At 56.3% G+C, this 27,558-nt stretch overlaps 1 protein-coding gene across 1 annotated transcript in view; it reads right to left on the minus strand.

Moving 5' to 3' along the window:
* Nucleotides 1–247: 247 nt before the first annotated feature.
* The window catches only part of TGM2 (transglutaminase 2), a 31,086-nt gene continuing 3,775 nt past the window's right edge, over nt 248–27,558 (minus strand). The window contains exons 3-13 of the mRNA XM_028524237.2: nt 22,731–22,973; nt 18,940–19,058; nt 16,824–16,952; nt 15,677–15,854; nt 12,112–12,247; nt 11,319–11,422; nt 9,611–9,850; nt 7,563–7,835; nt 3,954–4,114; nt 2,784–2,920; nt 248–2,016 (exon numbers count right to left, since the gene is read on the minus strand). Coding sequence (XP_028380038.1) covers nt 1,866–2,016; nt 2,784–2,920; nt 3,954–4,114; nt 7,563–7,835; nt 9,611–9,850; nt 11,319–11,422; nt 12,112–12,247; nt 15,677–15,854; nt 16,824–16,952; nt 18,940–19,058; nt 22,731–22,973 — 1,871 coding nt within the window. The 3' untranslated portion in view covers nt 248–1,865. The remainder of the gene's footprint in view (nt 2,017–2,783; nt 2,921–3,953; nt 4,115–7,562; nt 7,836–9,610; nt 9,851–11,318; nt 11,423–12,111; nt 12,248–15,676; nt 15,855–16,823; nt 16,953–18,939; nt 19,059–22,730; nt 22,974–27,558) is intronic.

Consider the following 27,558-nt stretch of genomic DNA (forward strand, 5'->3'; position numbering starts at 1 on the left):
CACTCTAGGTTTAGGGTACTACCCATGCAGAAGCTGAGAAGTTGGCAAATGCACGGGGTGTTTGGAGAGATACAGGAAGTTCACTGTGGCCCAAACACGTTTTGTTTGGAAAAGAGGCTGGAGAGGGAGCCAGACTGTGTAGAGCCTTGAATGTCAGTCAAGTTTAGACCTGGCCTGTCCTGCTGTGAATGAGCTCACCCACCCACCCCGCTCAAAAGCATGAAAAGGACCAGACCAGACTTCATTAGAATGTGAAAAATAAACTCTTTATTTCAGTGCTCGCTCCCTGTGGCTCAAAAGGCTAGCTGCTATCCGCGTGGAACTCAAAAGCATTTATAAATCATGGAAAAACAGAGCAATATTTATATAGAATGTATGCGTGTTGGCTCATTTTGTGATTCTTCCCTGTGCAAAGCAGTAGGTTCTACATGCATCAGCGTGACTTTCCCCAAGGCCCTCTCCGCGTTTTGGGGGGTCCTGGAGACTGTGACCCCACTACAGATAGAGAATGCCCCCTCTCTCCCTCGTCCAGGCTTAGGGAGGCCCAGTCACGTGGAGACTGCAGGCAATTAAGTCAGAGATGACAACTCACAGGCTCCCTGAGCTGTTTTCCAGGGCCTGGTCCTGCGAAGAGGGGGTGGCCGAGGGACCGGCCTTGCGGGTGAGTGATCAGCACAGGCAGTGAAGGCCCTTGTGAAATCTAGGCATGGCGGTGGGGAGGCTCCTGGGTGGAACAGGGGCCTCCGGGGCTCTTTGCCCCTGGAACTGGGTCTGAAGGAAGGTGTGGGTCCTGGTTAGGGCTGGGGGCAGAACAGTGGGCCTGGGCCTGGTTTCACTCTTAGAAACATCCTGGGCGTGAGGCCTACGTCTCTGTGAGACCAGGGAGCAGGACTTGTCGTCATGTGCAAGGCTGGATCCTACAAGGCATCAGGTGTGCAGAGCTCAGAGGCCCTTGGAGATGAGCCGGTTCAGCCACTGCACTGACCGGTGAGGACACCAGAGCCCAGAGAGGACAGGGCACTGGCTGGCCGGGCTTGGGGCTCTGACCCTTTCCAGTCCTTTCCCACTTCCTCACCCCAAACGGGTTCTTTCGGATCAGGTCCCAGAGGGTCTTGCTGGCATTCTCAGGTCAGGGCTGGTGTCAGGAGCAGGGCACTGGACTCCGAGTCAGGAGGCCTGTGCTCCGTTCCCATTACTTCATATGACCTGGTCTTTCAAATACCCACAAGCCCACCTGGGCAGGGCGGGCCCCGCCTTTCTCCGAGGCTCAGTCTCCTCATTGAGAAAGCAGCTCCCACCCTGCAGCTTCCCATGGCGATGGATTAAAAGGGTTGGTGGCTGCGTGGGCACCAGCAAGTGCAGGATACACTTGGCCCATTGTAGGTGCTTCACAATGGTGAGGAGGGGAAGGGACTGTGGGAGAAGCTCAAGCCTGCCTATACCTGGGACCCTCCCCATCGCCACCTGTGCTGGCCCCTGGGGAAGGGGTACAGGACATACCAGGGTGTTGAGTTCCCCAATCCGGCCAATGGGCACTTTGTCTTTTTTTTTTCTCTAAGGGGCTATGGAATAGATCAAACAATATGGCAGGTGGTGATCAGTTGCTTTCCAAGTGGCATCTGGGCTGGAGGGGGAGGCGTGGGTCCCTTCTCCCTGATCCCAAGCCCAGTCAACCAAGGCCAGGGCTCCCGCTGTGGAGGCACAGAACGTTGCTCACAGGTAGGGGGGTAGGAAACCAGGCTCAGGGGGCGACATGGGTCTGGGGTCCAAGGAGGGGCAAATTTTCCTCACTAGTGTGGGATAAAGATTGGCGGTCAAGTTGAGGGCTCTCAGCTAGCTGAGGTGGGGCTGGGCAAGGGAGCCCCTTAAGGGGGGCCGATGATGACATTCCGGTAGCCCTTCACGGCCTTTAGCTTGTCACTCTCGAAGTTGACCACCAGCTTGTGGAGGCCCACGTGGTGAGGCAGCAGGTTCACCCTGACTTTGGCTTCCGCCCCCGCGTCCACAGGCTCTGGGCTGTGGAGAGAGAGGAAGAGGCTGAGGAGATGCCCAGGCCTGGTCCCCACGATGGGGGCAGACTGGGGTGACCCACGACTCCTGAGAACTTAGCACAGAACCTCTGTGTCCACGGGGGTGTGGCTTAATGTTGACAGTAATAGCAAATGACAGTAATGAATGGACGTGCTCACTGCTCTGGCAGGCCCTGGGCAATCTGCCCTACTATGCGTAGAGGGGCCTGTGTGTGTGCATGCGTGTGCGCTCACACACACAAGAGAAGCCCACAGAGTGCTTGGGGTAAGAGTGGGTGTGCTCAGGTGCCCACATGCGTGAAAATGCATTGAGTTGTACTTGTGTGATCTGTGTTCTTTATTGCATGTAACTTACCTGACAATAATTCAGTAAAAAATAAGACGTGCCTATGCTCATATATGTGTGTGTCCATAGATAAGTGTCTAAGACACATGTGTAGACACTCAGGGTACCTGTGCTTGCATTTATGTGAGGCCTGTATGTTGGGGGCCAGTGCTTAGCGATGGAATGTGTAATTGTTTAGGTTTATGGAGACACGTGCAGGGAACCCAGCTAGCGCGTGTGTATACTGAGGATAAGAAGTTGGGAACTTTGCCCTGAAAGCATTTAGAAGGGGACCCTGGGGCATAAGAGTCAGGTTGGTAGGTAGGTATGTGACAGATGAGATGACGAGCCATGGGCTGGAGTTTGGTGCCCCGCATGGGCATCTGCCCTCCGCCCCAGGCCCCCAAGCTGGAGTGACCGGCACTTACAGTTCCACGGCCTTCTGCTCCTCGGTCAGGCCAGCTCCCTCCACAGTGAAGACGCAGCCTCCCAGGGGCACGGTGAGTGGGTTCTGCATGGACACCTCAGCCACCAGCTTGCGGTTCTGCTTGGGCTCTCCCAGGATCTGGGTCAGGGCACAGGGCAGATGTAAGGGGTAGCACTGAGGGAGGGGGACCAGAGCCCCCCAAGGGCAGGCAGGATCCTGGCAGGACCATCTTGGTATCTGCTGTGATTTGGCCCAATATTTGCTGAACAAAGCCTCCTCCACTCTGCCAGTCTCACCCCATGCCTCTGTACCTCAGTTTCCTCATCTTGAAAAAGCAGGTGATGACACCAGCCCAGGCCTCCTTCATGGAGCAGCAGGGGAGGCTCCACACAAGCCAAAGAAGGAATAGTGCCTCCCTTGTTCTAGGGTCTGGAGTGGGAAGATCACAGGCTTTGGAGCCCCTTCTTCACTGTGTGACCCCGCCGAAAGTCACTACCCTCTCTGAGCCTTGGTTTCTTCACGGAAGAGCAATGCCTGGCTGCAGCGTTCTCATAAGGATCGCTGAGCTAGGAACGTGCAAGCTCCCGGGAGACTGGCGCACCGTGCTCACTCCCTCCCCCTCCGTGCTGCACCATTCATTTGTAACTGCTGCCCTGGGGGCTCTGGGGCTGCGGCTCCTTGAGAGTGAATCACTGTGACAAGGACCATGACAATGACAATAGTCAGCTTTTATTGAGCCCTTACTATGCGCTGGATGGGGCTCTGTTTTTCTTATGGATGCACATTTAATCCTTACAACGCCTACCTTACAGATGAACAAACTGAGGCAACAAGGGGCACAGCGACATGCCCGGGGCCCCCTGGCCACAAAGCCAGGCAGTCAGGCCTCAGCGACTGCCCCACCTGCCCCACCAGGGCCCAGGCTCTGGGCCTCCAGCTTTAGGAGTTTAGCTTTTAAGCATCTGTGACCCTAAAATCCCTCATTTCCATGACCCTACCATTCTGAGATTCTAGGATTCACTCGTAAGTCCCAAATTCTTTTGGCTTCACGATGCCGTACTTGGATGACGCCAGGGTTTGAGGACCCCTGAGGTGTCAAAGAGCCCGAGCGCGCAGGGATGCAGGTGCATGAGGCTGGCCCGCTCCCAGCCCTGCCCAGCCCTCTGCTTACCCGGATCTTGATTTCCGGGTTCTCCAGATAGATGTCCCTCTCGGCCAGCAGGTACTTGTTGTCGGTTTGCTGGATGAGGAGGCCTCGCACCTTGATGAGGTTCGACTCCGTCAGGTAGTCACAGTACTTCTCGTAGAGGATTGAAAGGGGGATGCTCTTCTCTGCAGGGGTGGGGGAGGCACATTTAGTGACTGAGACTCCCCCCACCCATCCCCCACATTTCCACGGGCATAGCAAGGGGAAGGAACGTGCTTGAGCTCACCCCGCCGCCGGCGAATGTCTGGGCAGGTCCCAGGCCTTTCCCCCACCCATGAAGACTTCAGAGTCCCTTTCTCGCCGGGAGCCAAGGTCTGGGCTTTGGCAGACCCCCTGGGGGCGCACACCCCGACCTTGGGGAAAAGGCTGCATTGGTGTACCCAGACCTCTATCCATTCGTTCCCAGGGGAGATCTGTCCCAACCTCTGTTCAGATAACGCCGGGGGCAGAAAACCCAATCCACTGCCAAAAGGGACAGAAAGGAGTGAAAATTCCTGGTGGGGCAGAGTGGAAAGTCTGACCAGCCCCACAGGAAAGAAAGCAAACGCTGTCCCCTGGAAGCTCCGAGGGCACGGCCCCAACGAGTGACCTTTCCAGGAGGCCAAACCAGGGTGGGCTGGACCTCTGAGAGCTGTTTTGCCCGCCAGGGACCCCAGCCTTGATGTCGGGCCAGATGCTGACCGAGAGAAGGAAAGGGGTGTGCAGCAGCCAATCATTCCTTAGGTGATCTGCCTTGCTCCGGAAGGCACCGGGGGCGGGCGGGTGCGATCGCCAAGGCCACATTGGCTGCATCCCCAGTGGCCCACCTGGAGGGGTGAGCGTGGGACAGGAAGGGGGAGGGAGAGAAGCTGCAGCGCAAGGAGGCCGGGGTCAGGGGTGGGGGTGACTGGATTCTGTTCTGCTTGGCTTCCTATCCAGGAGCGCATGGAAATCCCCCAGATCTTATCGTCGAAGAATAACTGGCAGCTCAACCAAGTGTGTGATCTTCAAGGGCGGCTGAATCAGCCTCAGGTTGAGCTTGCCCCTGGAGGCCACACCAGGGCCCCCGGACCAGCTCCGCCTGGCCACCTGTGGACACCACGCAGGACCTCCGCTCTCTCCCTGTGGCCGGTGCCCTTTGGGGGTGGATGACAGAGCAGGAGGGACCTCTCCTGCTGTGAACACTTCCTCGGGAAGAGGAGAAGCATGGACAGGCCTGGCCGAACAATGCTCCAGGGGCCCACCGGTGTCTGGGAGGCAAAGCGGGCTCCACAGGGGCCCAGGAGGAGACCGTACTGGCATCGCCGGCACAGGCTGAAGTTCGCTTCACGCCACACACTCCAGGAAGGACCCGTCCTCCCTTTGAGGTGCTGCTGAGCCCAAGAAGAAATGACTCGTGTGGATTCTAACAAAGCGGCTGGAAGGGCTCCTCAAAGACAAACCAGTTTGTACAAATGAGGAACACGAGGCCGGGGATGGAGAAGAGAAATGCCAGGAGCCCACAGCCTGCCCATAGAATTGCCTGAACTAGAACTTGGGTGTCCTGATCATTCCCCCACAGCTGACACTTAGGCCTGGACCAGCCTGGGCCCTTTCTCTGCCATCAAGGTTAGTAGGGACTCACACCGTGGAGCCCAGCACTGAGGCCTCTGTCGGGCGCAGTGGGTGGTCAGGAAAGGTCCACGGGACTTCTCAGCCGCCCCACGCCTGTTTGCTCCTCTGCTCAGTGAGGAGTGAAGGTTCCGCCCCATCCAGGCACCACGTGACACTTTGCAGAGGTCTCCTGAGCACACATCTCCTCCTTCAGTCCTCACAGGGGCCCCTAGGTGGGGCTGCTGCCGCCCCAGTGCGTGGAGGAGTCCCACATGAGGCTCAGGGAGCATCGCCACCCTGTCCGCGGTCGTGCGTGTAGGAGGTGGCAGTGGCCAAACTCAAAGCCAGTCTGACTGGCCCCTGAATAACATCTTTCAACGGTGTAAGTGTTGGGGCTTCAGCCCCGGTGCCAAGTGACTCCATCACTGAGGGGATGGCCCCCTCTCAGGGACCCTTGACCAAGTGTCTGCTCTGGGCATGCAGCCCCAGGGGTGCCCACGTGGTGCCCAAGACAAAACAAGGAGGTGGTGCTGCCAGTACCACGGACCCCTGGCCCAAAATGCAGACAGGTCTCCTTCAGAAGTGGATGGCCCAATGCTGGCCCGTGGGGCCAAGGCCGAGGTCATAAAGGATTGGAAACGTTCGGGCTGGCCGGCCGGGGTGGGGGGCTGACGCTTCACAGACACAGAGTACTCTGGCCTGGGCCTTGCCACCAGGTCTGTGTGTCGGAATACTCGTTCCCATGTGCCAGCCTCTGTCCAGTGGGACAGTCCCACACCGACCGGTCATGACTCCCCTGTGTCTGATGGGGACGCGGAGGTTCAGGGAGGCGGCCCACTGCCCAGGTGGCACAACCCTCAGGACCCTCAGAGGACAGTCAGTGTCTCACTTCCTGCTCCCAGGGCCTCTCCCAGCTCCGTGACCCCCCTGCCCCCCTCGTGCCTCTGCCCCCACGCAGAAGGCGGGCCTGGGCTGCTGGGGCACAGGAGACGCCTCTGAGCTGCCTTAACTAAGCGTCCTCCGTGAGGCCACAATGCCTCTCAGGGTCTCAGGCTTAGTTTAAGGAAGGTAACTAGGCACAGGGACAAAGCTGGGCAACAAGAGGAACCAAGGAGACGACCGTGCAGGCATCCAACGAGGACGTTTGAACGACAGAGACTCTGCCCAGGGCTGAGGGCTGGGCTAGTTACCCCCAAACGGGGGAGAGCCCGGTACTAAGGAGCAAAGGGAGGGGGTCTGCCTCTCGGGGAGGCCAGGACGGGTGTGGGGCTGTCTATGAGGAGGTGGTCGGAGCTAGGAGGAAAACCCTTCTCCCCGCAGAGGGCGGACGGTCCTCCCGTCACTCTTAAGGCGACGCTGTCCTAAGTGGCAGCTTCTGGCCCCTTGCGGCGGTTCAAAGTAAGTGAAGTGAGACCTTCAGTTCTGAAGTTGCGCCAGCCACATGGCCCAGGAGCCCCACAAAACTACCGCCCCCGCTCCGCACAGCACAGACACGCAACTCACGTTGCAGAAGGTTCTGTGGGCGGCAGTGGTCTAGAGAGTCTTTTCCCAGAGGCTGAGGACCTCCGGAGGGCAGAGGCCCCGGTGGGGGGTGGGAGAGTTGCTGGAGCCCGAGGGGAACAATTAGCTGGGAGAGAGCGGTAGAGAATCTGGGAAAGCAGTCAGGAGCCCCGAGAACACCAGAGGGAACAAAACAGGGTAGTTGTGAAGAGTACAGGTTCGAATCTCAGTCCTGTCACATCCTAACTGTGTGGCCTTGGGAAAGGTACTTAACCTCTCTGTGCTCGGCCATCTCACTTGGAAAATGGAAGCAATAAAAGACTCTGCTTCCCACTTTTGTTACAAGAATTAAATGGGTTGATGTTTATAACTGTGCAGGACAGAGCCCAACCAAGAGTACGTGCCGTGCAGGCGTCAGGTGAACTGTGCAGGCTAAGCGCTCAGGGCACTACCTAGCACTTCTGTCAGCGCCAATCACTGACCCGGGAACCAGGGCCTTACCGGAGTAGGGCTCCAGGGAAAGATCCAGCGTGTCGTTGGAGCCGCACACGGGCCCCAGGACGCCGTTGTAGCTGACGGTGCGCGCGCAGAGCATGAGGCGGCATGTGTGGTCCTGGTCGGTGCTGTTGGTGACGTAGGCGAAGACATCGAAGTCGCTGCCCATTTTCATGCCCTGGGCCACACGGATCCGCATGGCCACCCCCATCTCCTCTTTATTATCCAGCTTGTTCAGGTGGTTGGCCTTCTGGAAGGCTTCCCTCTCCTCCTTGGACCCTGTGGGGACAGGCGGGAGAGCGTCTCCGTGGCTGGAACCTGTTCCAACGCGAACGGGGCCGGGGCCGAGAGAGCCGGCCTCTCAGAGTCCTGGTGACTCAGAGCAGCCCCGAAGGAGTGCCTTCTCTACACTTCTGTGCCAGGAGGAGGAAAGAATATTTTCTTTATTTTCCAAAGCGAACTCCTAGGCATCCCTTAAGACCCAGCCCAAAATGGCCTTTTCTCCAGGAAGTCTTCCTTTTTTTTAATCCTCACCCTGAGGATATGTTTTCATTGATTTTAGAGAGAGAGAAAGAAAACATCAATGATAATTTGCCTTCCACATTCGCCCCGACCAGGAATTGAACCCACAACTTAGGTATGAGCCCTGACTGGGGATTGAACCCACAACCTTTTGGTGCACAGGATGACGCTTCAACCAGATGAGCAGCCTCACCATGGCGGGGTGACTCAGTCACAATGTCTTCTGGAATTTCACAGCTGCCTATTGAGCATTACAGTGATTTAGCTCACCAAATTGGTTTCTGTTTTTGTGGTTACCCTCTTGAGCTGCTTGAGGATTAAGACTGTTTACTTTCCTTCATTTCATACCCTTTAGCCTACCATAGTGCTGGGCGCATAGTAAGCCCCAAGACAATGCGAACTTTCTCACCTGCGAGCCTTTGCCCTGGGGGATGACTTCTCCCAGAATCCCTTTCCCTCGGCTCCCGGCCTGTGGAGCTCTGCCGCAGGAGTGACTCCAGCCCCTCCTTTATGCTCTGTTTACCTCTACTCTATGCTCCTTTCATTTCCTGCCCCCCAGGTGTTATCAGGTTCATATTTACTCCTTCTATCAAACCATCAGCTCTAAGCCTTTCAGAGGCCAAGGAAAGCGTCTTTTCCTTCCGCGTTATCCTTTACACCCGAAAGCACGGCCACTTAATCCCTAACCCCCAGGCAGCTCTGGGAGGTCGGTGGGGGTCAGATGTGGGTGGGGCTGTGGTTTCTCAGTCATCTCGGTGAGCCCAGCTGCGCTTGGCACTCAGTAGATGCTTAGAAAATATCTATCATATCGGGACTGGCTGTCAGATGTGCTCGAATCCAATTTTTAAAACAAGCTACATCCTTTCTCCCCCCTACCGATTTAGCATGGGTAACAGAAAGAAGCCTCATCTTTGTGTCTGATCGAACCCATCTTATCTTGAAATTTCTCCTGGTCCATTTCTCTTTGATTGAACCCCTCCCCATCCTCCTCCACGCGGCTCCCCTGGCTGTAGGAGAAATACCGCCCAAACACACGTGACGGAGCCCCAGGAACCTCTCCTCCACAGCCCATCCGCGTCTCCCAGCCTCTCTGGTGCAAACATGTTGTGATAACAAAGGGTGGAATTACTCATCTCCAGTTGTAGGCGCCACAGCTGGTAAGTGCTGTTAGCACACGGCGCGGACATCCCTGACCTCTCTGTTAGCATCCACGCCTCTCCCCTTCAGCAGCCATTCCCTGCAGGTTTATTGAGTCAAACCCACCAACCAAAAAAAAAAAAAAAAAAAAGTGAAGCTCACAGACCCAATGGAATCCTTTGTGGAACGTGGAATCCTTTCCCTAAACAAATAATCCTCTAATAATAATCCTCTAATAATCCTTTGGTAAGTTTGCACCTGTTTCCAAGGAGTTTCTGGGAATGGAGAGGAACCACAGGTCATTCTTGAACGCAGGTGGCCAAATAGCACACACACAGGGCTGGGGAAACGGGCGGCTGCTCAGCACGGCAGTGCTGGAGGCGTCAGGCACCTACCCTCCGGGTACTTGTAGGTGTGGGTGATGTCCTCCCGTTCGTCACGGCCCACTCTCTTCGTGCTGATATTCAGCCCCACCAGCCGGTGGTTGACGGACTTGTGCATGGTCCCATCCTTCTGCCGGATCCAGTCCACCACGTCGGCGTTGACCTCGGCAAAGACAAAGGGTGCGTCGTACTTGACGCTTAGGTCGCCCTCCTTGATGGCACGAACCGGAACTGGGCCACAGCAGTATGTCCCTGGTTGGGGGGAGGAGGAAGGAGACATGGGCCTGGGGTGAGGGTAGGGCGGCACCCTCCAAAACCTTCCACGATTCAGGCACACGTGGCAGAAATTCTCCAGAGGATAAAGCCCTTTGACTCAGGGACTCCACTGCTAGGAAGGCAGCAGAGGGTAAGAACTAAGGATGAAGACGCTGGAGCCCAGCTTTTAGGGTGCGAGTCACAGCTCTTATTAGCTGTGTGATGTTGCGGTAGTTACTTAACTTCTCTGAGCCTCAGTTTCATGTGGGGATGGTATTTGTTCCTACCTAGTGAGGACCGGCACACCCTAGATGCTCTGTAAGCAATAAGTAAAATAGAAGAACATCCCAAAGCACCCTAAGGAGCTGAGAGAGGCAAGCAGCCAGCGGTATTTGAGGAAGCTGGGCATCTGTCTGGTGCAACACACGGGCCACTGCCGACTACCTCCGTGTGGTTTACCACCGCCTCCAGCTGCTCACGGATTTGGAAGTCGAGGACCGAGGCTGGGTAACTACCTTACACTGTATCCATTTGAGGGAACCCAGTAACCTGAAATTAAAATTCAAGTCACAGAACACTAGCCGATGGAGACGTGTGAACGGCACATGGAAAAGTAACAAAGCCAGCATAAAAGGCCACGTGCAGCCAGAGCTCTTAACCTGGGGTCCACGGACCCCTAAGGAGCAACAAATAGAACTCAGGGGCCCGTGAGCCTGGATGGGAAACAACAGGACATCTTGGTTTTCACAGTACTCGGGTAGCACTTCCTTGGATTGTGAAAGCAGACAAACCGTAATCTTAGGTGCTCTTACGAGTCGTCGCCCGTAAAACCCAGATATTTTCATATCGCTTTATAGTGGCCCCACGTATCCGGAGACACCACGTGTGCTCATCTCTGCCCCAAGTTATCAAATGTATTAATTCTATCACTAGATCTTGTTATGGGCAGCATGTGTTATTATATTACAAATTTATTTTTAAATATTTTTGATAGCTATATTTCAGTGCAATCGGCTTACTTTGTAAAGCCTAGGTATCGGAGTCTACGAATTTAAAAACATTTGGAGAAAGGACCCTTTTGGCTTCACCGGTTTTGCCTTGTTCTCGCTCACCTGCACGCTCATATACAGAGAGAATACAGTGGGGAAATACTGGAATCTGTGAATGAGTGTGAGTGATACTTCTATTCACGGGAGAGGACAGAGTTGCTCTTTGACGTTTTCTTTATGCTTCTCCTTATTTTCTGTTTTCTGCAGTGAGCATGAGTGACTTCTCAAATGATAAACCAGCACATCGTCAAACACCGGTGGGGTCCCCCACCCTCGAGCGGACCAGCCGATGACGTTTGGCACCAGCCAGACCTGGCTTAGAATGCCAGCTCTGTGCTCTCCAGCCGAGGGACTCTGGGGGAGTGCTCTCTGAGCCTCGGTCTCCTCATCTAGGTAATGGGGACACACCTACCCACCTTCACTCTTCTCCTGGGGCGTGGGGTCCAGGGCCTGCCATCCGTCATACTCTGGCTTCAGGTCCGGCCTGGTCATCCATGACTCCACCCAGCAGTGGAAGTTCCTGTTGGGAAATGCAGGGGGACGTCGGCCGGGACTTGCCCGCAAACTTCCAGTCACCTCCCCTCGGGGCAGTCCACACCGGCCTGTCCTGAGCTGAGCCCAGCGTGGCTCCCTGACACTGCTCTTGGCTCCTCTCTCTCTGCACCCTAGGCAGGCGCTCATCCTGTGCTGAGAGTCATTCTCGATTCCTTTCCTCCCCCTCCCTCCCCTTTCAGTGGCTCCTCAAGTTCAGTTGAGGTGACCTCCTAGTTTCTCGCTCCATCCTTTCTTTTCCAGCCTCTGGAAAACAGGCTCCGCCTTGGGGCAGGCCTCAGCACCAGCCACCTGGACCAAACCCCAGCCCCCACCTCCAACCTTTCCCTCCAGACCTCCTCCAAGGTCACTGGCATGTCCCTCTCCCAGTTGGACACCTTCGGTGGGGTGAGAGCCACTGCCTTTGAAAGCTCAGACCCCCTGTCCTGGTATTCCAGACTCCCAGCAATGTTGCCCATTGGCTTTCCCTCCTCTGGGCCTTTGTGCGCGCTGTTCCCCTGCCTGGAGAGCCCTTCCCAAGCCCTGTTTCCCCTTGTCCAAACGGCGTTCAGCTTTTAAACCCAATTCAGATGCAACTGCCTCTGAGAAGTCCTCCCTCCTCGGGGTCCTTCCCAGGACACCATGGGGCCCTGGCCCCAGCCCTGGGCCCCGCCTCACCAGATCATTTCGCTCTTGCTGCTCTCGAGCTCCCCGAACTCGTTGCGGAAGTACTCGATGAGCAGGTTGCTGTTCTGGTCGTGGGCCGAGCTGAAGTTGGTCACAACGCGCGTGGGGATGCCCAAGCACCGCAGCACTAGGAGGAGAGGGGGGAACACGACGGGGAGAGGCGTCAGAGGCGGAGCTGAGCGCCTGAAGACATCTGCCCCCCACGTGCGCATCTGCACCCCACTGAACACTGTGCCCTCGGTTCAGGTGGCGAGGGTGTGTGCCATCCTCTACCTGGGCAACGGTGCCCACCTCACTAGTCACCCCATGTCCTTTCTGTCCCCCTCATATCACAGCTGATAGAACATGACTCTAGAATGCAGATCTACATCAACACGCCTCTGCTAAGCCATCCATCGCTCCTCATGGAGGCCGGACTTCCAGCTGTGGTCCCTTGGCTTCACAGGGTCTGGCACCTGGCTGCCTCCTGCACACTTTGCTTCAGCCCCCTTGGCCTCCTTGCTGCTCCTCCAGCACTCTGCACTCCTGCCAGCCACAGGGGCATCAGCAGGTGCTGTTCCTGCCACCAGAAAGCCAGCCCACCAGGTTTAAGTTGCCCCATCGTTTGCACTCATACCAAGTCTGGGGACTCATCCTCATTCTCAATGCACCGGCTTGTGAAGGATGGGTCTTATTTCTCATCCCCGGAGCCCAGCATGGGCCTGGCATGAACTATTTTGTCAAATGGGATGAAGGTGTAGGTGACGTAGAGCGAGGAAGAGAAAGGGAGGGAATGAAGGAATGATAGAGATTCTGAGCGAGGAGTGAGCGGTGAAACAGGCGGAAGAGGAAACAGAGGTCAGGAGGCTGTCCCGTCAAGCCCTGGCTGCCTCCGGCTGTGTGGCCTGGGGCCAGTCCCGTCACCTCTCTGGGCCTTATTTCCTCTTCTCTAAAATGGGGTCAGGGTACAGGTGCCGCAGGGTCAGACCTGTCGGGACACACTGTGGACGCGGAGGGTCCCGCATTTCCACCAGAGCACACGGAGGTTGTGGGGACTGGCATCAGCAGACAGGGGGGAAGGACAACCCAGGTTTGAGCCTTCCCAAAGGGCGGTGCCGGGTGACCCCGACAGGTAGAAGCATGAGGGGTTTTGCTTCCTCATTTTTTGTGTGCTTTTTAGTTATTATATGTTGTAAGAGTAGCATACTCTCAGGATAGGACAAGGAGTGTAAATATCTAAAAAGAAAAGAAGTGAAACAAAAAAGTAGGTTCCCCTACTAATGGTATAACCTACAGGGCTGTTGTTTTACTTTTAGTTTTGAGGCTGAGTGGCTGAGTCTGGAGGAGGGGCGGGGGATGTGAACTTTGCCCACCATCAACCAGGGCAAGAGCTTCCCAGATGGCCCTGGCCCCTAGCCAGGTGTGCGGGCGCCAGGGGGAGGGAGGGGAGCAGCTTTGAATCTCCACCTCTTGCCTGGTTCCTGTGCCCTGAGGCCTGGGCAGAGGCCAGGCTCGCTGCTGCCCTAAGTGAGGGCTGGTGTCCCAACCTTAGGCCTTGCCCCCCCTGCCGGGCCACCAGACTCCTGTCCCCACTGCCCAAGGAGCAAGGCATCACTCCTGTCCCCAGGGATGGTATCCTAGAAAGCCTCATCCTCAGCACACCTGGTGCCAAGCCCAGCCGTGCCACTCACCAGCTGTGTGACCCTGGACAAGCCACTTCCCCTTGCTGAGCCCCCATTTCCTCCTCTCGGAGGAGCTAATATTAGCAGCTTGTCAGGACGGTGTGATGATTCAGAGTCGCTGGGCGTGGGCAGCCTCTCTGCCCAGGGCCAGGGCGGACCGGCTAAGAGTGCCATGGAGCCCAGCGCTGCTAACGTCTCGTCCAGGCAGTGCTGGCCAGCTCGCAGGCGCTGAGAAAGTGCTCCGGGATCCAGCCGAGGAAGCACAGCTTCCCCTGAAAACCCCCAACCGGAACCTACCCTGAGCCAGAGACGGTGCTTAAGGCCCATCTCCCTGGGGCCCACAAGCCTGTGAAGCTTAGTCACTACCGTCTCCATCCTACAGATGAGGAAACTGAGGCTTGGAGATGCCAGTTCTCTTGCCCACCTTCACGCAGGGGTGGGAGGCGGGGTGGAGATGAGACCAGGCAGTCCGACTCCAGTGCCCGCAGGCCAGTCCACCATTTGGTTTCCCTAAAGAAACACTGGGACCAAGGGAGTCAGGCAGCCCCTGGTTTGCCCAAGTTTTCCCTGGTTCCATGACGTACCACGCCTGGGAGGAGGCTGCAAGGACCTGAGTCAGCCTTGGCCATGGGGACAGAGGACGGTCAAGGGCAAGACCCGCTTCTAAACCTGCAGGCGGTCACAGCCTAGGGTGACAAAGGCAGTTGCAGGAGAGCTTGGAGACCCAGACCACGGATGGGGGCGTTTCTCCAGGAAGCCCGTGGGGTTCACTGACCAGATGTGTTTTGGGCCTCTCAGAAGAAAGGGTCCAGGACAGAGGAGTGTCCACCAGAAAGAGGAACCCAGAGGTCACCAGGGTGCAGACGGTCATGGTGTGGTGGTGATGAGGAAGGAACAGCAGGGACCGTCCAGCTGGCGACTGGCGCCGGGCTGTCCCCACCCAGCCTACCAGCGTGGGAGATGGTGCTGAGGCTGCTGGGGACCCTTTTCTGGGCCTGAGCACTGGTCTCAGAGTCAGCAAAACTAGAAACCTGAGATCAGCCTGTTCCTCCGCCCGATAATAGCGATACTAGTGATAATAGTACTAATAGGCAGCTGCACTGCCTGAACATTTGCTGTCATGCATCTGAGATCATTTTAAACATTTCACACATGTTAACTCACTTAATCTTTACAGCCACCCCAGGGTGAAGGCACTGTCATGCCCATTTTATGTATAACGGGACTGAGGCTCGGAGGTGGTAAGTGATTCGCTCAAGAACATGCAGATGGGAAGACGCTGAGCTGGGGCCTGCACTCAGGCCTGGACTCCAGTTCCCAGGTTCCCCGCGGCCTGGAACGCCAGCCCGTGCTCCTGGGCACTGCCGGCAGCCCCAGCACAACCTCCAACCTTCTTCTGGGCTCCAATTTTCAATATTTTTTAGCAATTATTTTTCTATTTTTTTGGTTTTAAATTGCTTTATTTTTTTCCTCCTCTGCATTTTCAAAAGTGTGCTCTCTTCCTCAGCGTTGGTGGGGGTATTATTATTGTCGAGTTATTAATAAGTCATACCTAGCGAGACCTGCACTGGGCCAAGTTCTATGCTGAGCGGCTGTATGTCAACCCCCCTCCCCGGGAGGTAGGTCCTGTTGTTTTCCTCTTACAGATGAGGAAACGGAGGTTCAGAAAGAAGTCATTTGCTCAAGGTCGCACAGCAAGTGAGTGCAAAAGTGGGGGCTTTTAACTCAGGTGCGCCTGGCTCTGAAGTCCGTATTCCCAACCCCAAGGCCGCGCTGCCTCCCAAATGACGTCCCCAGCACATCCCACTCCAGGGCTCTCAGTGCCCCCCTGTGGGGTTCTAGGAGCAGAGGGAAGGTTCCAGGCCCTCCCACGTCCCGGTGTGCAGCCCACCTACCTGTGCAAGCCACGGCAGCAAAGACCCAGCACTGGCCGTACTTGACCTTCTGCAGGCCGTAGTTCTTCCAGCGCCGTAGAATGTCCACACTGCCGATCCAGAACATGGGGCTGACACCATCCGAGTAGTTTTGGTCCCAGCGTCCCAACAGCACTCCCTGGTCATCGTTGCAGTTGACCTGCAACCAGCAGGCCATCAGGGGGACCAAGTCAGGGTGAGGGTGGCAGCTGTGCCAGGCTGAGCACCAGTGTGGCAGGGTGTAAAAGGCAGGGAAGGGAGTTTCAGGGTGGGGGAACAGCAGGTGCAAGGTACCGAGGAGTGACAGACTGTGGTGCATCGGAGAGGGTTGGGACTGAAGCCCGGGGCCAGGAAACAGAAGGGGGAGGGAGGAGGTGAAGAGGTGATGCTGGAGATGAGGATTTGTCTGTGACCCGGAGTGACCTGAGTGACCCAAAGGCCAGTTTTGTCCCCTGCTCGGATTGTGTGATTCCCCCAATCCCTGCTCCCTCGAGAATAGAACCCAGCCTTCTGACCACGGCCCACAAAGTGGTCTGGCCCCTGCCCACTTCCGCAGCCCCACCCTCACCCTGCTCCCTCTCCGCACTGTGCGCCACCACACTGGCCTCCCCTCTGCTCCTCAAACCCGCCACAGTGAGCCCCTCCTCAGGGCCTTTGTACAAGCCGCTCCCTGCACGCTCCGCCTGGAATGCTCTCCTCCTCCCAGTTGTTAGAGCAGCTTAGGGAGGTCCCCAGCCTTCTCTGTGGTTGGGCCCTGCGGTCAGATGCCCACACAGCTGGGCTCCTTCTGTGCCTGCGTCATTATTTATGACTCTGCACTTGTTCACACGACATTTCGGCTCATGTCTGTCTCCGCCCTCCCTCCCACCAGAGCATGAGCTCTAGGAAGTTAGCCCAACACATGTCTTACAACAGGCTGTGTCCCCAGTGCATAGGACATGGTGGTACTTAATAAATATCTGCCGAATGAATGAACGAGCGAATGACTTTGAGGAATCACATGTCAATATCTTCATTTGGGTAAATCTTGTCTTTCGAAATACAAGCTCTCTTCGCTGAGACTTAACCATCCCCTGAATACCCCTACTGCACCCTCTCATGGGCCCCTGGGCTGGGCCTTGCCACTCACCATGGCGCTCACCACCCGACACACGTAGACGGGGTTGCTGCGGCGGCAGCAGTCACGGCCACTGTCCTTTTGGAACTTGGGGTTGACATCTAGGAGCGTCAAGCAGATGTCCAGGATATCACCTTCAAACTGCATTCAGAGGAAACAAGAGGAGGATGAGTGGAGGGAGGCATCACCTCCTCCAGGAAGCCTGCCAGGAAGCCCAGCAGCTATAGGGCTTCTCTGCTCTGTGTCACACGGACTGGGAGCTTCAGGCTTGGTCGGCCCCATCTCTTTGATGCCAGCTCCTCCTGGCCCAGGAGGCAGGTGGGAGTGGGACAAAGACCTAGCATGTGAGAAAGGAAAAGGGGGTACGTCTGCATCTAGGGCCCAGCTGGGGGGTCCTGGAAATTTGGAGACCACAGAGTGGGCAGTGCAGTGTCCCAGGGGCTTCCTTGCCCTCAGTCACCTTGGGCCCTGCCAGTGCCCCTTCCCCCTTCTGCTCGGCCAAATCTCCCACTTCCCCTAAAGCCTGACTTACCCTGCAGAGTGGAGGAATGTCGCCTCCTCCCCCACCCCCCACACTGCTCTGGTTGGAACCCACATGGATTATAGAGAAATCTAATCTCATCACTTGCCTGTTTCCTCCACACTCAGAGTAAAGTCCGGACTGCCCTGTGGCCTAGGAGGCACTCCATGGTCTGGGCCCAGGGATGCCCCCCGCACCTCGCTCTGCCCTCAGGGCCTTTGCACTTGCTATTGCAGCCTTTGCTTGGAATGTTCTTCCTGCCACTCTCTGCGTGGCTCCCACCTTTCCATCCCTGCCACTCAGTAGTTACCTTTATCAAAAGTAGGACCCTGTTCTTGTCACCTCCATCTGTCATGTTCAAAGGCTCTCCCAGCTGCCCCTGGCTCCCCATCTCTGTGGTCTTGTCCCAAACCAGACCCCATCATAGGTCTCCCTCCATGGCTTGAACCCTTCCTTCTGTGGCTCCCTATTGCCATCAGCCTGGCATTAAGGCCAGCTTACAATCTGAACACTGCCGACTTCTCCTGCTTCATCTCCTGGGGCTCCTTCACAGACATGGTGCTCCCTGAACTACAATGAGCTTCTTAGGCATGACTGTCCCCTCTCCAAGCTTTGGCCCACGCAGTGCCCTTTGCCTGGGAGGTCATGCACCCAGCTCAGACAGCGCCTGTTTCAGGAACTACCCTGGCCCCTGTTGACAGTTATTTCCTTCCTTCACATCGGGAGGTTGAGGGGGTGGGGGCGAGACGGTTCTTGCTTCGTGACTTTTCTCAGCAGTGTCTTAAGAATTTATTTAAGGGAGGCTGGATGGTAGGGGACAACCAGCCCAGGCTGGCCTGCAGGAGGATGAGGAACAATATGAGACAGAGAACAGCCACCCAGCTGAGGTCAGACAAGTCCAGCTGAGAGAACTATGCCCTGGCTGACCCAGAGAGTCCTGAGAAATAATGAAGGATTGTTGTTTTAAGCCTCTAAGGTTTGGGCTTGTTTGTTACTCAGCAGTAGCTGGCTGATACATCTAGACCAGTGGTTCTCAAAGTATGGACACTGGATCAGAAGCATCAGCATCACCTGGGAACTTGTTAAAACTGCAGATTCTCAGCCCACACCCAGATCTACTGAACCAGAAACTAGGGATGAGCCCAGTGTGATCTGTGTTTTACACGCTTTTCCAGTGATTCTGATGTATATTCAAGTTTAAGGCCCACTGATCTCTATAATGTTTAAAGCCCTCTCTCAGCACATGCCTGCACCTAGTAAACACTCTGCAAGTGCTGCCTATTAGTTTGATATATGGGCTTGAATGCCCCCTTTTCCCTCCTGGAGTGACTGCCTGCCCATGACTCCTAAAGGCTCTCCTAATTCTTCCTCACCTTAAATATCCAGGGCTGTGGCTTCCACGGTAGGTAAGGCAACCCTTTGCTGTGTGACTTCAGGCCAGGCTGGTCTCTCTCTGAGCCTCCAGCCATTTCAGGGGGCTTGAATCCTGACAGCATGGGGTGGGTGACTCTGACACCCAATCACACCTTTGCAGCTTAACTGCCCCGGACCCAGGGCCCGGCACACAGTGGGTCCGAGATGGTTGGGAGGGGCAGGGAGGGGCCCTACCTGCCCAAAGTTCCAGGGTATGCCTTTGATGAACTTGGCCGAGCCCTGGTAGATGAAGCCCTGCTGGGAGAGGACGTACTCCTGCCGCTCCTCCTCCGAGTCCAGGTACACAGCATCCGCTGTGGGTAGGAAAGAAGGGGCCTCAGCTTTGGGTCTGGTGAGGCCCAGGGTCCCTGCAGACATGGCAGCCGGGGTGCCAACTCCCCGGACCCAGGTCGGTACCTCAGGGTCTTTCCTGTCTTTTAATCTGGAAAACTGATCATTAACAAATAATCCCATATCAACGACATAAGGTGTTACCGGTTAGTGACAGCAATGGCTGGCTGCGGGCTTTAGCCAACATTTTTTAGATAAAGTGCCGGGATTTGTGATAAGTGTGTGGCATATATTAACTTGCTTATTTGCCACAAAAGCCCTGTGTGGATGGGATCCGTGAAAGCCCCATTTTACAGATGGGAAAACCGAGTCCCAAGACTATTGTACCAATGGGAAAGCTGATGCCAGAATAAGAGACAGAGGAACACGGGGCCGGAGTCGGGAGCCCCCTGGCTCTGGTCCTCACTTGCGGTGTGAGATCCTGGGCAGGGCGCTTCTCCATCTCTGCCCCCTGTCTGTGTGCCCTGTGCGTAAAACGTGACCACAGATCTGGAAGGCGCTCTGTAAGCAAAAGCCCTGAGCCAGTGCGAGGAAGCAGCACTATTCAGGGTGGTGGAGAGAGAGCCGAGGAAAGGTGCCTGCAGCTCTGGGAGGTGGGGTCCTGTCCAGCTGGGGGGTCAGGGACAGCCACCCGGAACAGGTGGCATCTGATGCGTTGACGACATTCTAAGCAGAGAGCCAGAGGCAGCAAAGTCACAGCTGCCGGAGAATGCAGGGCGCTGGGTTCCCCATGACTGGTGAGGACAGAAGAGGGGGCCGAGGCAGCTGGGGCCAGGTGGCAGGAATAACCCCAGATGGGGTCAAAGGTCAGGCTGGCCTCTGCCATCTCCACTCCGCAACTGAGGAAACCGAGGCTGGGAGAGGAAATCCAGAGCCACTGTGCCTTTTGGTGGGGCCTGGGCGCTTTTGCTTTTATAAGAAAAGATATTAAAGATATATTTTATGACTACATTGGTACTATAATGAAGATATTAATATTATATACTAAAGCATATTCTCTGGCCTAAACGTTCATGGTTTTCTTCTAATTTTAAAAGCAATCAACTGCCCTGACTGGTGTGGCTCCATTGGATGGGCATCATCCCACAAACCGAAAGGTTGCCGGGTCACTCCCAGTCAGGGCACAGGCCTGGGTTGAGGGTTCGGTCCCTGGTTGGGGCATGTACGAGAGGCAACTGATCGATGTTTCCTTCTTACATCGATGTTTCTCTCCCTCTCTTTCTCCTTCCCTTCCCTTCTCTCTGAAGATAAATATATAAAAGCCTTTTAAAAGATAAATACAATCAGTCGATTAATAAAAGCAATGAACATATTTTCACAGGCCCCTGCAAGCACGGTGGCCCCAGGCCCTGTGCCTGTGGAAGTCAGTCTGCAAAAGCACACCCAGCCTTCCTGGTGACACTGGGCCTGGAACATGGTTGCCCAGGCCCGGCCCCCAGCCCCTGGGCTCCATCTGCCCATCTGCGGTGACCAGCACCCCCACTCTTACTGCGTGGAGGAAAGCAGATGTGAAAATGGCTGAGTGTCTTAGGTGTCCTGCTCTTTCACTACAGAAATTATGCGAAAAAAATTAGCCTTCTAGTAAGTGAATTTTGTGGTTAAAAACCAGCTGGCAGTGTGGGAGAAAGAATGAAAGAGAAAGAAGAACGCACAGTATTTTCCCACTGGGGTGAGTGTGTCAAGCCTGCTGAGAAGTTCCCTGCTCCGGTTTCCCTCTGGGAAGGAGGGAGGCATTGGGGAGAGAAGCCTCGAGTATAACTGGTGCTTGATCCTGCCCATGCTGGAGCTCAGGGACAGGAGGGTCCCCTGTCACAGGCAGAGCCTGCCCTCTCCCCCAGAGGGAGAACAGTGTCCTTGTCGACCGTCCCACCCCAACAGAGCCCAGCCTCCGGCTTCCCAATCACCAGCTCCGCCGTTTCCACTTCCTCCCGGAGACAGGGGCCTTTAGTCACTGTGCTGTTTGGCTGACCGCCACGCCAACCCACTAGGCAAGGAGGGGACAGTTCAAAAGGAAAGAGGACATGCCCCAGAACCTTGCTTCCTGTTCCCTGGACTCTGAACTCCCACGGTATTGGACAAGGCTGCAGGGGAGGGGGAGTGGGGCAGAGGCACACTTGTGCTCCACGGGCTGGAGTGCCAAATGGCCGTAAGCTCTGCGGACTGTCGAAAACCAAAATGAGCATACAGCGGGGTCCAGCAAGGCCCATTCTGTCCTGAGAAGCCGGTCCATGTGGCCGTGTGAACAAGGGTACACGTTGTGACACCCTCCCTGTGACGAGCTGCTGGGGCAGGGGACCAGCTGAATGAGCCAGGCACATGGGCAAGATGCGAGCGCTCGGGCGCTTAGAGAGAATGAGCCGATGTGCGCAGAGGCGTGTGGAAAGATCCTCCAGGCATACTGTGGAGAGAAAAACAACCCAGGAGGTCGCTGTATACGTGGGGTCCGGTTGTACTCAACAGAGACAGAGGCGCTCGTGAACGCAGGGGTTCCTGCAGGCTCGAGCCCCCGGATCTGAGGAGACGAGCCCTCCACCGTGGCTACTCAACCCGTTCCCGAGGAGGGAAATCAAGGGCTTGCCGTTCCTCTTTCTCTTGAAGGTTTTACCGAGACCATGTGTTCTCTGGTCTCCGTGTTACAGTGAGAAACAAAAGCTAAAGTATGCAAAAGGGAAAACAAAATATCCTTCTGCTCAAATATGTTACAAAATGTCCTCAACATGGAGAAGAAAATACAAATAAAGCAATGGCCCTGGAAGAAGCCCGTTGTCTGATGCTGGGGAGTCCGGAATCTCCGTTCTGCCCCGGGCCCAGGCTTTGAGTGGGGGCACCCCTTTCTTAGGAGGAGGACCACCCACAAGGTGTCTCTCTCTGCCTTGCTGGGTAGGATTGAGAAGGATGCAGATCTGGCTGCCTTGTAGTCAAATGGGGAAACTGAGGCCCTAGAAGTGCTGCGGCAGCCTGCCTCCCCCCGCCTGCTCCCGCGGCCTCGGCTCCTCCACACTCTCCCCTCTGACTCTGGTTTTGTCCAGCACTGGTCCCCTTTCTCATTGAAGAAGCTGCCCAAAGCCCCTTAGCTTCTCTGAGCGTCAGCTTCCTGCCTGGGACATGAGGAGGCTGACCTCTGCCCTCAGGATGGTCGAGGGGGATAATTGAGAGTGTGTATGAGGAAACACTTAGATAACAAAACCTGCCACCCCACGCCTCCCCCTCCCGCAGTTCCCCCTCCCCAAGCCAGTCTGGTGAGATTTAAAACAGAGCCCCGTGCAACAGACCCAGGTAGGGAGCCTTGGCCCTGGGCATGCCCTGGGCACCCCATGCCTGGACGGGGCTGGTGGACCAGGCCAGCTCACGGTGCTATGGGAACAGATGGGCCAAGATGTGGGGTAAGATCGCTTAGTGGCTGTGAGGCCTGGGGCAGGTCCTTTTGCTTCTGCAAGCCTGTCTCCTCTGTGAATGCGAGTAAGAGGAATCTTCATGGCACAGGGTTTCAGGAGGCTGAGCACGGAGTTGTACAAAGTAGAACTCACTCAGTCCACGCTGCTCTCTCTCCTGTCCCTTTCCCCACCCTCAGTGGCCCCCATGGGTGGGTCTAGCCTTGCCCATCTCCCCCTGCCCGTGGCTGGAGCGTGGCTTACCTGGGCACCAGGCGTTGAAGAGCAGGGTGAAGTGGCCCAGCACGAAGCTGGAGCCCTGGTCGCCCATGGAGGCCTCCAGGCTGAGGCGATACAGGCCGATGGGGGCGTGGGCCGGGGCGGTGAGCTGCAGCGAGAGGGCGCTGTCCCGCTGGTCTACCGCCGAGGCTGTCCAGGCGCCCTCCGGCACACTATCGGACAGTGGGAAGTGGGCCTTGGTCCCGGAGTCCTTGCTGGGGGCTGGTCCTGCGGAAGGAGAAAGCAGGGACCATGAGCCAGGGGTGGGCAGGGAGGGAGGGACTCAGGGTTGGCAGGGGCTGGGCACATGCTAGGGGTCCTTGGGCCTGAATTCAAGACCGCTAACCATTGAGAGAACTTAGGCAAGAGATCTTATCTCCCTGAGTTTTGGTTTGCCCATCTGTAAAGTGGGATCAAACCCCGGCCTTGCATGGTAGTTTCGTGCAAATGCGTGAAAAGCTGCAGGCACACTGCGGATTCTCGGCCAGACAGATTCCTCCTGGGAGAGGCGACAGCGCAGCCTGGGACAGGTCTCAGTCGCAGTGGTCTGGGCCGGCATGACTCTGGGCAAGCCCATCCTCCGCTCAGTTTGCCCATCTAGAGCAGGGACGGGAATTAGGCAGATGCTCCCCAAGGGCCCTCCTTTCCTGCCTAGTTCCTTTACCTGCTTGTGTCCTTCTTCCCTTTCAGAAAAAGAAACCCAGGCTCGCCCAGCCCGGGTGACTCAAGTGGTTGGAGCATCACCCCATATACCAGAGGTTACAGGTTCGATCCCCGGTCAGGTCTTGTTCGGGAGGAAACCGATCCCTATTTCTCTCTCACATCGATGTTTCTCTCTATCTCCCTTTCCTCTCTCTCTAAAAATCAATAGACGTATCTTCCTTCAGGTGAGGACTTTTTAAAAGAAAAGAACCCAGAAACCCAGGCTCTGAACAGGATGGGACCTCTGAAGCCCCGCAGAGCCTGCCCGCAAGCCCCCTGGCTGCTGGACCCGCATGCCTCTGAGTGTTCGTCTCCCAGCACCCCCTCTGGCTCTTGGCCTCTGGATCTCCACAGGCAGCTCCGAGGAGGGGTCATGGCCGTGTCTTGTCTCCCTCTAGACTTCCGCACTTTATGAAATGCCTGGGCGCTCCCTTCTTCCTCTTTTGGTGGGAAAACAAGCTGAGACAGAAGGGGACTTCCAAGGATATCCCAGGGGTCTGCGGCAAAGCTAGCGTCTGAGCCCAGGTTCCTAGGCCCTGGGCTGTCCCCAAGGGCCCCTCTCACTCCCAGAGGCTGCTCCCTAGCAGAGGGAGCCCCTCCTAGGGTGATAAGGCTCAGGGAGGTAGATGGAGCTGCTTTTTCAGGTGGAGGGGAGCGCCCAGCCCATGCAGGGAGGTCTGAGTCACAGGGAGGGCAAGGGCAGGCTGGTGGCCCTTTCTGGACTCGGGTGACTGAAAAGAGAAACAGAAACTCCTCCGCTCAACTGGGCAGCTGCCCAGGAAGGGCTATTTTTAATCTTCCACCTCCTGCCTTGCAGCTCTGCCCACTGTTGCTGACAGTCCAGGGGCCTGCTCACTGAGGGGCTCCCTCCCAGCACCCGGCACCCAGCCCCCATCCCTACCCAGGCCCAAACGGAATCTCGAACTAACAGACATGACGCAGGCCTCTGGGGCTCTGTCTGGGGGCCAGGCGCCCGCTGTAAGCCTTCAACCATTTTCGGTCTTCCCGAGTCGGCACTGGAGGGAGGAGTTTGGCAGTGCTGGGGCCCGAGAGCCCACCTAGATCTGGTTCCCCGACTTGGGCCCTGAGCGCTGTGTGACCTGAGCTAAGTCACCAGGGTTCTCTGATCCACAGTTTGCTCATCCAACAAAACAGGTTTAGATCACATGCTTGGGAGGGTCAGGTTCCAGGTCTGAAAGGGGCTCTGTGACCTTGGGCAGCTCAGCTTCTCTGTGCCTCAGCTTCCTCAGCGGTGAAACGGGCCAACGGCAGAACCTCATCACGAGGTCAGTGTGAAGCTGGAAGGAGGCGAGGCGCGTCGACCCCGCCACAACGTGCCTGGCACACGGTCAGTGCTCAGTAAACAAAAGCTATTGTATATTGTCGCCACCCCCTCCTAATGCTGTTTAGAGGATTCAGTGAGAGTTCACAGAAGGCATTTAAAACAGAGACTATGAAGCAGTAATTGTGACAGTAAATGTGCGCTTTCCTTGGCGTCGCCACAAAGGACCATTAAAAATCAGCGTCCTCAGGCCAAATAACATTCTGAGAACTGGAGTGAAATGGAAACTGAGGCCAAGAGGGGTAAAGTTGTGGTGACCCTATATCCCAGTCTGCCAGAGACAGTCCTACTTCATGCCTGTGGTTCTAGTATAATCATTATCATCGTGTCTTATCCGCACTCAAGGGCATGCTTGTTGATTTTAGAGAGAGAAACAAAGGGGGGTAGAGAGGCAGAGAGAGAGAAACATCTATGTGAGAGAGAAACACTGATTGGCTCCCTCCCATACTCGCCACAACTGGGGACCGAACCCCCAACCTAGGTGTGTGCCCTGAATGGGAATAGAACCCGCAACCTTTCAGCCTATGGGGCGATGCTCCAACCAACTGAGCCACACTGGCCAGGGCACTAGAACAATTATTAATGGCATCCCTTTCTTTCTCAGAAGTGCCCCTGTTTGCAAGATCAGTGACCTGGCCACCATGGTTACAGCCTGGGCCAGGTCCTGCAGCCACTGACTCTGTTGACTTACCACCCCTGGGGAAAGGGCAGCACACACACGTCCCTTTCTCTCGTCCCAGGACAGCTGGCACACACACACACACGCCCCTTTCTTCTAAGGGGTCTGGAGAGCAGGCTGTCCCCGGGCCTCACCGCTGCTCACGTAAGCTGGCTCTCCAAGTCCCCGGGCTGTGGTTCCACACAGCACTCTCTGTGGGGCCAGAGACACCACAGCGACCACTCTGGGCCTAAATGAGTCTGAGGACCTGAGGGGTCCTGGTCACTACCCCAGACCATGGTGGCGGGAGTCCAGATGTGGTGGATGAGGGGAACCTTCCAGAACAAAGCCTTCTTAGCCTCATAAGGGCTCTCTGATCACTCCTTCGGCCTGACCTCACCCCCACCCAGCTCACCCCAAAGCCCCACCCTCCCTCTTTAATCCCGTAACAAGGGTGGTGTCTGTGTACTGTGGTCCGTACCCTGTGACAGAGCCTGTCAGGTCTCAGACCATCAGGGTGGGGTACACGGCCCTCAGGTACCCCGTGTGGGGTCAGGCCACACACTTCATCTGCTAAGTGACCTTGGCCGGCTCTCTCCCTTCTCTGGGTTTCAGTTTCCCCGAAGAGGTAGAAGAGCATGATCGCAGAACGTGCCAACATTTTAAGGTGCCCGGGCCAGGCCCGAGGCTGGACTGTGACAGAAGCCAGGGCTTGCTGAGAGAGGTCTGCCTTCCTCCCACTGCCCTTCGGACCTGCCAGCCCCGGGAAGGGCCTCCGTTGCCCAGACAGAGAAGCTGTGTGCATTCAGAGATACTGTGCCCTCCGTGGCTGCCCCAGGGGCTGTGGAAGTGGCCAGGGCCGGTTGGCTACAGTCTGAGATAACTGGGTGAAGACTGGGGAACAGAGATTAGTTGCTGGGATGGGAAGGCCAGTAGCTTCCGTCACCCCAAACCTGAACCCTAATTACTTGACACCAGCCTGCCTGGATCATTGAGAAGGAGAAAGAGGGGACACCTGGAAAGTGAAAGAAGGAAAAGGAAAGCAAAAGATCATAGGCTACTCAAGATCGTAGCTCATCTGCCATCCCATCTCACAGAGGAACAAACTGAGGCCTGGTAGGCACGTGATGAAGGTACCTGCTGGAGGGTCACAGCGATGGAAAACACTGACTCTTGGTCTGGGCTTTTGAATCTTGTCTTTCCCCTACTCACTATGTGACCCGGGCAAGTAACTTGACCTTTCTGAGCCTCAGTGTTCCCTTCTGTAAAATGGGGGTCCCTTCTCCTTCCAAGATGAGAGCAGGGTTCAGAATGAGCACGCAGTAGGTGCTCTGTAGATGTGATCTTCATCCTAAGCTTAGGTCTTCTCAGAGCACCCCTGTCAGATGCTCCCACCCAGTACTTCACAGAAGGGACACTGAGGCCAGGAAGATCAGGGACTAGCTGGAGGCCCCTTTGTTAGAAAGGGCCCCACGGGGCTGGGTGTGTGCCCTTGGGTAGTGGGCGTGTCCTTGGCAGAAGGGGAGGGGAAGGGAGGCCGGGGCTGGAGGGGATATCCGAGGCCTGTCTGCAGGCACTGTGATAAGCGCTATCAAACGGGCTCCCAGGTAAATTCAGGCCTCAGCCAGGTGGGCGTAGTTCCTGCCTGCTGCTCCATCTGCCCTCGGAGACCTCAGGAAGAGCTGAGGGCCTTTCCCACCCTTGGGCCAAAGCCCCAGCCAGGTGGCCCCTCGCTGACCTCGAGGGGGTGGTTTCCACCAGAAACCAAAGCAACTGGTTCCTCATTCGAAACCACTTTCCCAGGACTGGGCACTGGGTGTCTGGGGATGGGGTGACTGGGGCCGCGATGTCTCTTTGCCCATCTCTGGAGCCCCTGGAGCAAGATCAGCAACAGCCACTAATATCTACGAGGCACCCCCCCCAAAGCAGGCCCTTCTCACTTAACAACCCTCCACCAGGACTGCTTTCCACGTGATAAATCTCAGGCTCAGAGAGGCTGAGCGACTTGCTCCACATCACACGGCAGGTCGGCAGCCCCGTCTGCACCAGAACCCAGGTCTGTCTGTGCAGCCCCAAGCCTGAGGCAGTCTTGCAAGGGCTGGAGCCAGCTG

The sequence above is a fragment of the Phyllostomus discolor genome, chromosome 9, assembly GCF_004126475.2.
Source record: "Phyllostomus discolor isolate MPI-MPIP mPhyDis1 chromosome 9, mPhyDis1.pri.v3, whole genome shotgun sequence".
NCBI classification, from domain to species: Eukaryota; Metazoa; Chordata; class Mammalia; order Chiroptera; family Phyllostomidae; genus Phyllostomus; species Phyllostomus discolor.